The following is a 12,369-nucleotide window of genomic DNA, read 5'->3' as shown; positions in this document are numbered from 1 at the left end:
TAATTTGCTTTCCACGACACTGCTGTACGTTGGTGTCTATGAAACCGTTTTTAACACTTACCACTAAAAATAATTGACAATATCTTCCTGCCTTGAAGATGCCCACATGTACATGTTCATTTCACAGGTGAAGGGATTGTTTCTATACTTTTAGTAGCTTAGTGACAATTGCGCCAGACAAAATGCATCCTTATCAAATAAAGACGGATGCATCATTTTTATAAATTATCAGTTTGTAATATACAAGAGGATCAAGGGGTTTTGCTTTAATTCAAAACATAAAATGTTACATGTGCAGAAAAAAACAATGAATTTTTTATAGTTGTTACGCAGGATGACCGACCAAATCAAACATTTTACTAACATTTTACTAACTAAAGTACACAATTTCATAAGAATTACATGGTTTTAAGATGTAATAAGTTTTTAAATTTTAGCGTGTTTAGGTTTTAAAGATAATAATTAGTAAACAATTTTTTCTTACATGTGACAATGCACAACATTCTACAACATAATGAAACTAATCGCAAATTTTATTTCCTTCACATATGCCGCACTTGCGGTCTTCACGTGATGTTCTACCTACCTGATGTTGCATGTAGAAAAAAAAACATGATTAATAATTTGCGAAAAACCTGTAATGGATTGCGTGTATTTTCATTATTGATTCTCTTTTCTCCTCGTTATGTTTTAAAATATAAACATGGGAGCTATACATTGTACATTGCCCTTTCTGTGCTCTGCATGATATCTGGAAGTTGAACAAAAACGTACCGAACACTTACACAGTCTTTCTTTTAGCATTGTACATGTAGCTTATACTGTATACATTGATCTGTATATTGCATATTGATCTGTATATTGTATACATTGATCGGTATACTGTATACATTGATCTGGCAAAAACACTTATGTAATTATCTTACCTTATCAAAATTTCAACTTACATGATTGTAAAAAATAAGTAAAATTCACTATAAATCACTGTGAATTGGCTAATAGAAACAGCCTAATCGCCTCCCCTGGGACTAGGAGCTAGAGACATCATCATGATTACATGTAATTTCGTGCAGTCCGTGATTTTTCTAAAGAAGCTGTAGGTTTCGCTCAATCGATATAAAAAGGGTAATGAAGGTAGCGATCATTGCAGAAAAAATTAAAAAAAACCCGCTAATGTATTATGTATTTTTGCCAATGTCGGGCCCTTCATGTATACCGCATGAATCACCAAAGAAAGCATTTTATTGTTTAAATAATACTCGCAGACAAAAGATCCCTCCTTTAAAAAAAAAACATATCTAGCTAGACCACCTCCCCCTCTCCAAATTCGAAAAAAAATTCTGGATCTACGCATGTATATAATCACAGATGCATGTACACATGGGTGTCTTTAGTAAAGTGTCCGGACTGGATAACAAGAATAAAAATACATTTTTAGGATCTTTTTCAGTAAAAATTATTACATTGTACACAGATTCTGAAAAGCAGATTTAAAAAGCCATGTGATGCAGTGATATGTTTAAATTAATGAAATTACAAATAGTATTTACCATTAAAAAAACAGTTTTTTCACTTTTGTATATTATCTCCTTTCTTCTTTTGTTATCAATTTATTTATTTTTTTCATTTAAAAAAAGAGCAATATTAAATACCTTATAGTCAAAGATTGTTTTCTCGAAAACAAACACTAATTGAAATTTCTCTTCAAAGTTTATTTCCAATAAAATTAAAAAAACAAAACAAAAACAAAACTGAAATTTGTTTTCTCTGTAATCAAAATAAACAGTATTATTAAGTTCTCATAAATGTATCGACATGCATCAATTCTTCAGATGTGTTCGAAACTTCGAACGAATTCTCGAGTTGGTCGTCCTCACCGAAATCTGAATTCGAATCATCGAAAGCCGTGTCCTCCATCATATCATCAGAAGAAAGACTCTTTACTCTTTTATTCATTTTTGCAATGAATCTTCTCTCCGATTCCGTAATATTGTCCACTTTCAATTTATTTTTTCTGGTCGATATCTCTTCGATTGTTTTTCGGTTTTCCGAGCCCGATTCTAAAAAAGCACAATATTTGTGATCTTTCCTGAATGAATCTTCTCCGGTTAATTTTATCAAACGCCTGATATATAGAGTTGACTTTTTTAGAATTTCCAGCTTGCTCATCTTTTTACTGGTCCACTCCTCCGGTAATTTTTCCCTAAGAATTCTTAACATATCGTTGATAACTCGAACCCGCTTGCGTTCTCTTGCATTTCTTCGTGACATTATGCAAAAAAGCAAATGCGCAAATCGGCAAAGTTATTATGATATTGACACATAATTATGTTAATTGGTCGAAATGATCATCTACAGGAATGATTTTCGCAAGTAGGTCGTGCTTACGTGTAAGAGCTCCATTATCACATTATGAATTTGCTTCATAAGACTTTTAGGAGTAGGCGATGCCATTTCTAACTGTGACAATATATCATAATGTGATAACAAATTCAATGTGTAAAATCTGATTTAAATAGGAAGAAAAAAGAAAGTGGGCTTTTGAAAGAATAATGATATCAAGAAAAAATCCAAAATAAGCTTTGGAAATCTCAAAAATGATCAAATTGAATGCACGGGAATATATATACATGTACATGTAAATGATTCATAAGAAATTTGTGTATTGAATATAAAATAATCCCAAACAATAAACATTATGCCATGGAACCATTAAACACTTGATGTTTATTTAATTCTGATTAAGTCTAAAATCAAAGAGAAGCCACTGGTGATCGAGGTCAATGACAATGGCATTTGTCAACACTTTTAAACAAACAAACTTTTGCCCAAATAACAATGACGTCAATTTTATTCCCATAGTGCTCGTATATTTCAAAAGTGCAATCTCTGTTAAATGGATGGAATATGAATTTGAAATGCCTTGCTTAAGGATCGCCACAATATTATTAGCCGTCATCAAAATGTATCATTTAAAAGGAAATAAGCATTGCATCTTGTCCGTCTATTGTGATGCCTATCATTAACAACAGTCACCTAACGTTATATTCATGTGTCTGTTTTTATCGAAAAAAATCATTACATACAGATCATTAATTAATCATTAATTAGCACAGGCAGCTGACGTTACTTTTTGTCATAATAAAAGTAAATATCCTAGGGTATTTATTTTCAATATGACGTTGCATTTATTATTTTTGATATGACAAATATAACGTTTCCCTGTGTGTGGTTTGGGATATATACGTCTATAACAAAGGATACACCCCCCTTTTTATATTTCTAAAATTAGAATTTTATTGTAATTTGTGGACGGAACGTCTCTTACACGAGAACTACATGTATGTATTATCACATAGATTTTACATGTTCTAGAAAATGATACATGTAAATTTACAAGACATCGATGTCAGATATTTATTATAATGATAACTTAGAGGAAAATGGATTTTAAAAAGCAGACAGATGCGTGTAGAATTATTTGACCGTACAGCACTTGCAGTGTCCAATCTACCAAAATGTTGCGATAAACTAAGTGACTGTTGTTCTACGGTTAAAGAACTCCTCAGAACGATTATGATATAGAGTAACTTTAGGATACTGTATAAAAATATAAGGTTCCTTGGTACATATTTAATAAGTTTGTATTTACAGATTTTTACAAATGGACTTAACAAAGCGTAAAAAAATAAGTTTATATACATGTACCCACTAACACATCTTACATACAGTATATACATGCATCAATATTGACATCACTATTTAAAAGAAAGAGAAAAAATGCTCAGCGCTATCGCCAGATTGCAGAAAAGGCTTGCGGGCAAACCATGTGAATATTCAATATTATTTTTGATCAAGAAGACAGATTCTATTAAAGAACTATTGAAGGTATATTGTGGTCCCAACTGCAGTTTACATGCACGCAGAGATCAATATTAAGTTTTATACCTACATGCCAAAAATAAACATGCACAAACCTGGCAAATTATTACCAAATTACCATTAGTGTAGATCAATTCTTAAGACAAATATTTACAAAACACAGTAGCCAAAAGCTTCGATTTTTTCGGAGTTCAGTTTTTCCTTTAACCCTAACAATGAGTGGTTACTTTGTCAATTTACACAGCATTTAAAATTCTATTTCAACAGAGGCGCTGAAAAACGCTGGGGCTTTTAAAAAGACCACTTTTTACGGATATGTGTTTATATATGGTGGATTGACAAGAAAAGTAACGTCCATTCATTTATAAGCTTGCAGTTTTCAGTTTTCATGTTTGCGATCAAGTCGATATAATTCTTTTTTAAACGAGATAGATTCTTTTTTGTTTGACTTGATAACATTTCCTGCAGTTGGAAAAGAATGGTCTGTTTGTCCAGCCGTGTAAACTCGTCGGGATATTTTTGGAACTTTTGATAACCTTGGATATCGTTCGAGATATATATATAAAACTCGGAGAACATATTTTATTTTCCATTAGGGATTCGTTTTGTGGAATGTGTCTAATGGGACTGTATTCGAAATATACACAAAACGGTAAGCTATTGGTTTTTTTTTTAATTTCAGTATTTGTGATACTTTTTTTCTCCAGAACATGTTATTATGATAGCAAGGGTAAGTACTATTAATCATAACTTATTAAAATGCTTAGATTAAAAAAGTAAAATTAGCATGATGAAAGCTGATCATTGCAGACATATGTTTTCAAACCTTGTAGTTTTTAAAAAGGTTGGTAATGTTGGGGGAAAGGATGCACAACTCATTTCAATACACCTTCTAAATCCTTGCTCTTTTCAAATATCACGGTTAGCGCAAATTAGAACGATTAAGTTTAGACAAGCGTCTTATATACGCTCTTATCGTCACAGAATTGTCCATATTTTGACAAACGTCTCGAATCGTCTGTGAAAGTATTAAATAATTTAATATGGTCATGAAAATATTACATTTACTTCATGTTCGATTATTTTTAATAATGAGAAACAACACAAGAAATACTTATTTTTTTAAAAGTTTCACTGTAGTCATTTCTACATTGATTTAGCTCCATTTGTTGAGTAGATCAGAAATTAATTGAAAACCGCGTTTCGTATCTAACGGCCCTTATGTATACACTCATCGATTTCTAGTTTTTCATTATTTGTTAAATTGAAGTGAAATCCTACTTTCATAGGTGGGGGTAAAGTACTTACAATTCCCGAGATTTAACAGCATTTGGAAGGGGTTTTAGAAACCATTCCTGACAAGATTTCATCACGACTTTGTCAATAAATTCAAGAACTCTTGAAATACAATGAATTATATAAAATGTTTAATGAACAATTAAGAATGCCAATAAAAGAAAAAAGTTAAATAGACCAGGTTGTGTCAACGAATTAAACTGAACTATTCGAATCTTTACAATTAAAATCAATCAATGATCCGTAGTTTCGTTTAAATCTATCTTAAAGCTAGAGATCGATAATATAAAAGGTCCAATAAGGTTACACATTAGAAAGCCTAAGTAGACTATAGCTAGTAAAAAAAAAAATGTTGTTATAAAGACAGTGCTAAACAGAGAATTATTATAGCTTTGAACTGCTTTGAATGATATTTTTTATTTTCATTCATAAGACATCTGGATAAATGTTTACTAAAATGTTATGATATGCAAGAATATTTGCATTAAATGAACCTGAGAACTAGAACGTGCATTATATATTGATATTATAGTTGAGCAGATGTAAACTTGCTCAAAATAAAACATACTTCTTTACATCTTCACGCGGAAGGATATGTGTTTAATTAAGATCTTAATTTTATTGAGGTTTGCTTGGTATAGACTGAAGTTCTTCTTCATTTCATCTTTTTCGCTCAGCAAAGACTCAATTCGTTGAAATATTTTCGATTATCTTATCTTTCGAATTCAAAATCGTCGCGTGAAAACTGATGACCTAAAAATACCCTCTTAGCAGATTAATCCTTCTTCAAATAATCTGGAAAAGTGAAATCCTTTGAATTGAAATTCGTGGACTTTCTGATTTAAATATGCTCTGTGGTTTACACATATGGCAGATTAAAATATCATGCATGTTCTATTTTTTTAAAAAAGCATGATAAGACATGCACATGCATTTTCTAAGAGTCGGAGACCTGTTTTGTAAATTCTAAACAGTAAAAAAAAAAATATTTTTTTATTAGATCAGAGAATGTAATATCATATCATCTTATTTTGTATAATCTCTCAACTTCAAAAGGAAAATGTTATAAATTTGTTATCATGGTTCCAGAGAGAGAGAGAGAGAGAGAGAGAGAGAGAGAGAGAGAGAGAGAGAGAGAGAGAGAGAGAGAGAGAGAGAGAGAGAGAGAGAGAGAGAGAGAGAGAGAGAGAGAGAGAGATTTTATTGCTTATGACGATGTAGGAAGCATGGGGAATTTCTTGACGAATAAACAGGAGTAGGCTTATGCAAATCTTTTATTTTATTTTTGAATAACTCAAAATTCGAAACATGAAAAGTAGATTTCGCTTATGGTGAGATTGGAAAACTTGATAAAGTGTTATATATATACCAAGTAGGGTTTAATGGAATATTATTTCAGCTGTCGTCGGGGATAGGATCTGATAGTCGCGATAAAATCAGTTGTCTCAGACACAATAAAAGCTTCTTGTTCTGTGTAATGACAGATCTTATCAATTCTAATTCTCTATGGAAAAAATATATAAATCTACTACGTCTCTCCATTTCTCTTTTTATCTTTATCTCAAAGCTCTCTCTCTCTCTCTCTCTCTCTCTCTCTCTCTCTCTCTCTCTCTCTCTCTCTCTCTCTCTCTCAGAAGCCGAGGAATTCGGCGAAGTTGCTGTTAAAACTGATTTCATTCTATGAACATGTATAAGTGTTCTCACTCCAAAATATATTAAAAAAGAAAGAAATGCCCCGAAGTAACAAAACGTGGCTTTTAACAACAGAAAGCAATCGCAGACTGGGAGATAATAACTTCTGACTCAAACGCGATACAAATCTGAATTAAAGGCACCCATGAAAGGAGTATTACTTTTATCTGAAAAGGATAAAAAACGTAAATGTTTTATTAAAGTATGTTTGAGTTAAAATGCAATGGGAATATCCTCTGTTCTACAGAGGCAATACGCTCTATAGGTTTGTAATGTTTAAACAAGTTGTTTAATTTATCGAGGTAGTGTTATATTCAAAGATTGAGTAGTAGGTCTAGTCCATATAAAGAATATTTTGAACCTTTACAGAATAGAGGTTTGGGAGAGAAGCATGGGTTCAAAACACTGGATTTCTTTGACATGTTGGAACTGAAAAAAGAAACCCCACTAATATCAACGACAGAAGATTGGAGTTTTTGGTTTTAGTGCCGCTAATAGAAGGTGAGACATTGTTCTGAACGATTCTGAGATTTATCCGTAAAATACATTATAATTCATTTAGCTCTGTCGCTTGTATAATCGAAAAAAGTCATATTTCGAGAGAAGGGGCAAAACATTACGCCATTTTTTTTAGTGTTTATTTATCATTTTAAGACATTATCGTACGAATTACAATGTATAAATTCATGTAAGTTCTCGAACAATACCAGTATCTAATTTCTGAAATATTTCCAAAAAGAAAAAAAAAAAGAATATCATTTACTCGCATACACTCTGTAAATGTATTGAGCTCTTTAATAATACAGTTAGCTCTTGTTGTATTACTTTTAGGTCGGCTTTAGAGACCTAGAAATGCCTTCTAAATCTAATGAGCGATTTCTCCGAGCGGATAGGAGAAACCAGATAGAAAAGGGCAGATTGGAGAGAGTGCTAAAACTTTACGAGAAAGAGAAGTTGCACAAAGCCCTGGAAATCGACCGCGAAAAGAAAGAATTCGTCAAATCGTTAAGCAGTGTGCGGCGAACCTCGGGGGTTAGCGACCAAGGTGTGGCCCCGACAGGTAAAAGTGACAATGATTACCTCAGCGCTCCGGTGTATCGAATGGGCATACGTCTAAGCGAGCGCCGCTTAATGGGTTGGCGCGCTCAAGAAAAAGAAGAGATTAAGCGGAGATTAAGGTCAGCTCGATCTTCTAGTCATCGCTCGTTGAGCGGCGAATATCGTCGACAGGAGTCTCACCATGACAATGAGATTCCAGACTACGACGAAAATGGTAACATCGACGATGTGTTCTCTGAGAATGAATCGGTACAAGAATTGGAGTTTGATCCTAAGCGTTTGACTAGATGTATAACAGAGAGCTATAAATCGTTGTTTTCTCAGAAGGACTTCAAGCTAGATAAGGAGAACGTCAAACGGATTCGTTCGGCGAAGTTTTGTCGTTCGATAAGTGACATTGAAATTGACGGTCAAGGGTGTCCATCGAAACAAAGGCCACAAACTGCGGTCTCATCCGCGAGGAGGAATCGAGGACTCTCCCTCCCTTTACCACAGAGACCTTCTACTGCAGTTACTTATGGATCAACAAAGAACAATTTAGACAATGGATCAACGATATTGAAATCACCGCGCTCAAAGTTCAATAATTACCTTTCAAGTAGCGATATCGATTCGGAAGGAACAGATGACGTAGATAGCATGGACCTTTCTTCTTCTCAAAGTGAAACAAATATGAAACACTCTTCTAAACAAACAAAAGACAACATGATGAATGGGATGAAAGAGGAAGGTCTCTCAGAAAACGGTTCTGCTGTGCAAACTCACAGAAAGCACCAGCATCGAGTTTCTATATCTCGATTAAACGATCGATCGAATGCAGAGCCTATCCCAGAGGATGGCATTCTGACCACAACGTATAAAGACAAAACCAGACGAGCGTCGGAATCGAGCATCACGGAAAAACCTTCAAGATGCAAGTCGGCAAAGAACAGGAGAAACTCGGCGACCGTTTCGATGCAGTCTATTCACGAGAATGGCGAAATAACAAATATCAGTAATTCTGAAATTAACACCAGTGATTCGGAATCGGATATTTCGTTCCCGCGTCGGCCACGGATGTCAACCACATCGAGGCAGCGTCACTCAAGCGGAAGTACTATGACGTCAGACAGCCGAGATTTCCTAGAGAGCAGCGTGTTTAGTAGTATGAGTGATTTAAGTCTAGATTCAAATGGACAACGAAAGCCAAGCAAGTGGAGGGAGTTCGTCTGCGCGGAAAAGGCTCAAATTCCTCCTCCTAAAAGTGTGGTCTCCGTTACGACTGTCTTAAGAGCTGCTCTTGCGTTCTCCAAAACTGCAAGAAAGCGAGCTCTAACTCAACTCGTTCAAGAACAGAATACCGATGCTGGTGAAATAATTCGCCAGGAAAGACTCAGGAGGCTTGATTCAAAGAATACTATTCTTGCAGCCATATCCAAAAACTTCGCGATCAGTATTAACAATATGAATCAAGGAAAATCTACAGAAATGTAATGATAGTAATTTTCATTTTTCGCAACCATTTTAAAAACGAATCAAAGATTATTTTGTACACATTTTGAGTATACATTTGTTTGAATATATATCATATTCTATGAAAAAAAAATGAAATATGTGCATTTTCAGTTATTGAGAGAGAGAGAGAGAGAGAGAGAGGGGGAGAGAGAGAGAGAGAGAGAGAGAGTCCCGATTTACAACAAATAGCAACTGCTATTGAACAACTTAAGACCTAAAATGTATAATCCTAATGTAAATATTCTTACAAATGTCGACACATTGAGCAATTAGAGCAAAATATTGACATATTTAAAAGCTTCGTTTCATAAACCGACATTTTAATTATTCGACTACTTCAACAAAATTGACTGGTTGTTGATTTGCTATAGTACACAATTAAGGGGCTGTATGTTATTTTTCATATGTGACGTCAATCTACAGGAAAAAAATATCACTCTAATCCCCTGACAAGCAATATTGTTTTGCCAGATTTCCAAAAGGGTCAATAATATTGGTCATATATTTGTACTCTAGTCAGTATTAGAACTTGTTATTGGTACTTAGTTTGTAGGGCACGGATTCAGGGAATTTTCAAGTAATATTTTGACGTTCGATATTTAAAATAACAATTACTGCAGTACTTATTCTCACCAGTGCCTTTTCATTATCAGAGTGGTCTCGGCATGACTTTCAAATATTGTGTTGAAAGTTGAGAGAGAGAGAGAGAGAGAGAGAGAGAGAGAGAGAGAGAGAGAGAGAGAGAGAGAGAGAGAGAGAGAACGAGAGAACGAGAGAGTTTGAGTTTCTATTAAAACAAAAAAGTCAAATTTGTATGTGTAAAATTATTTAAAATCAGTTAAGAGAATTTTTTATATACCGTACCTACATCGTTTATTATGTATAACGGCGAATATTCATCATAAATCATAAATAGTGTGAGAGATTAAAATAAAATCCATATTTCCCGTATGTACTCGTATGTCCATGAAATTCTTTTTGTGCAATTGAAAATTTTTATAATTACAACTTAAATAAAAAAAGACAAAGAATAAATCGTTGGAGATACATCTACAAAATACATGCAAGTATTACGGAATAGTAAACAAGGAAATCCTATACATATGGCAACAGACGCGAATCCAAGTTTTTTAATCCGTGGAAGGGGAGGGGGCGAGTGGGTCCAAGAATTTTTTGGTAAGTTTTCTTTGTGAATATATGAAAATTGAATCTTCCAAGGCGAGGCAGGGGGAGGGGGGGGGGGGGTTAACGGGCCCCTTTCCCTCCCGATCCGCCCTACTCTATTCTGAATTTGCGCATGGAAAATTGGCCCAAAATGTTTGCTATGATAGGTTCCATAAAATATAATGTTATCAATGTCCTTTATACACTAAACATGTTGAACCAGACCCTACCGGTGATTTCATTTCCGACATTAAGGTGGAATAACACATCATTACAAAATGGCTGACCGCTGATCGAAACGACATTTCGTTTTATTAAAAGGATTTTATGGACTAATACATGTAACTTACTCCATAGTGGATAAAGTCTCGGACTTGTGATCCGTACATTCCGAGTTCGAATCCCGCAAGGTTTTTGTGGTTACTTACTGGAATAATCATTTTAGATATTAATTTTTTATCCCCAAACTGCAAAGTTTTCGCTTATTTGACATTTGTACAGTTTATTTATCAATATATCTTTCATTATCAAAAAATTTCCTGTTAATTTGAGTGACTTTTTCCAGGTGTGTTATTCCACTTTAAGCTATTTAAAAAGGTGTGTTTACCTGGAGAATAAGATAATTGAAATCGGTCTTTGAAAACGAAAGTCAAGGGAGAAGTTAATTAAAAACAAATATTTAGAATTTCCTTCTTATGATTCTTATGACTAACATATTTAATAGGATATTCGGCTCTATTTCTTTTAAGGATTGGTCTTATGATTTTATATGTTAAGTTCATAAAGAGATTTGTTTGAAACAATATTTTTTCATTACTATCATATAGCCATTTTATGTTTAAGCGTGTCTACTAAGACCTACTTTACTGTTAAATCAGGTAGAGTAATAATTATACCAAAGTGAAACATACACCCTTTTTATTACCAGAACGGAAGGCTGCTCTTTATATTCAAGCAGCCCTATTTCACGCCAAATAAAACATATCAAAAGATCTCATAAAAGGGGAAATTGTGGTTTGAAATTATGTTACATTTACTTTTCAATTTAATTGAGTGATGAATTGCAGTTTTAAAGAGAAAAAGGGAAAGCAAATGATTGAAGAAGAAATTCGCAAACGGACATAAAAAAAAAAAAAAATGTATATGCCGAACATTTTATTTCATGACATCCCAGCATATCGACCCCATCCCTACTAGCAACTCTCTCTCTCTTCATACACTTCGAAAAATATATTATGTTTGTACCTGAATAAATATTCACTGCTCACTAAAAATTCTTTCACACTCATTTATCTTTTTTTTTTTTAGCTTAACAGGTATCATTTTCAACGACCCCTATACTTATCACCCCCCCCCCCCCTCCCAATAAAAAAAAAATAACAAAAAAATATTTTAACCCCCCCCCCCAAAAAAAAAAACAAAACAAAACTCCCAAACACAAAAAAAGAAAACATTTAAAAAAAATCAAAAATCAAATCATTATATGCATGCATCTATACTGTTATACATAACATCAGTTTTCAATTCAATAGAGCCAGCTTTTGAAACACTTTTGTTAAGTATGGATTCAATCAAACAAAAATTTCCGTCATGTAAGAAAAAGAATAGCTAGGCCATTCAATTTATTCATTTCAGTTTTTATGAAGCACGGACGTCAATTTCTAATTATTTTTTTATAATTTATATATCATACATGTTTATTAAAATGTATACACATGCTATTAATTTAAATAAAAACTTTCATAACCAAACCAATATATGCTGTGAAGACCACTGAGATTA

At 33.5% G+C, this 12,369-nt stretch overlaps 1 protein-coding gene across 1 annotated transcript; it reads left to right on the top strand.

Annotated features, from left to right (window-relative positions):
* Positions 1–4,110: 4,110 nt before the first annotated feature.
* On the top strand, positions 4,111–10,185 carry LOC105343988 (uncharacterized). The gene is made up of 3 exons (XM_011451530.4): positions 4,111–4,534; positions 7,240–7,371; positions 7,702–10,185. Exon 3 carries the CDS (start codon positions 7,723–7,725, stop codon positions 9,400–9,402), a length of 1,680 nt encoding a protein of 559 aa, XP_011449832.1. The 5' UTR covers positions 4,111–4,534; positions 7,240–7,371; positions 7,702–7,722; the 3' UTR covers positions 9,403–10,185.
* The last annotated feature ends 2,184 nt before the right edge of the window (positions 10,186–12,369 follow it).

The sequence above is a fragment of the Magallana gigas genome, chromosome 9, assembly GCF_963853765.1.
Source record: "Magallana gigas chromosome 9, xbMagGiga1.1, whole genome shotgun sequence".
Taxonomy (NCBI): domain Eukaryota; kingdom Metazoa; phylum Mollusca; class Bivalvia; order Ostreida; family Ostreidae; genus Magallana; species Magallana gigas.
This window is presented reverse-complemented; position numbering and strand designations above follow the sequence as displayed.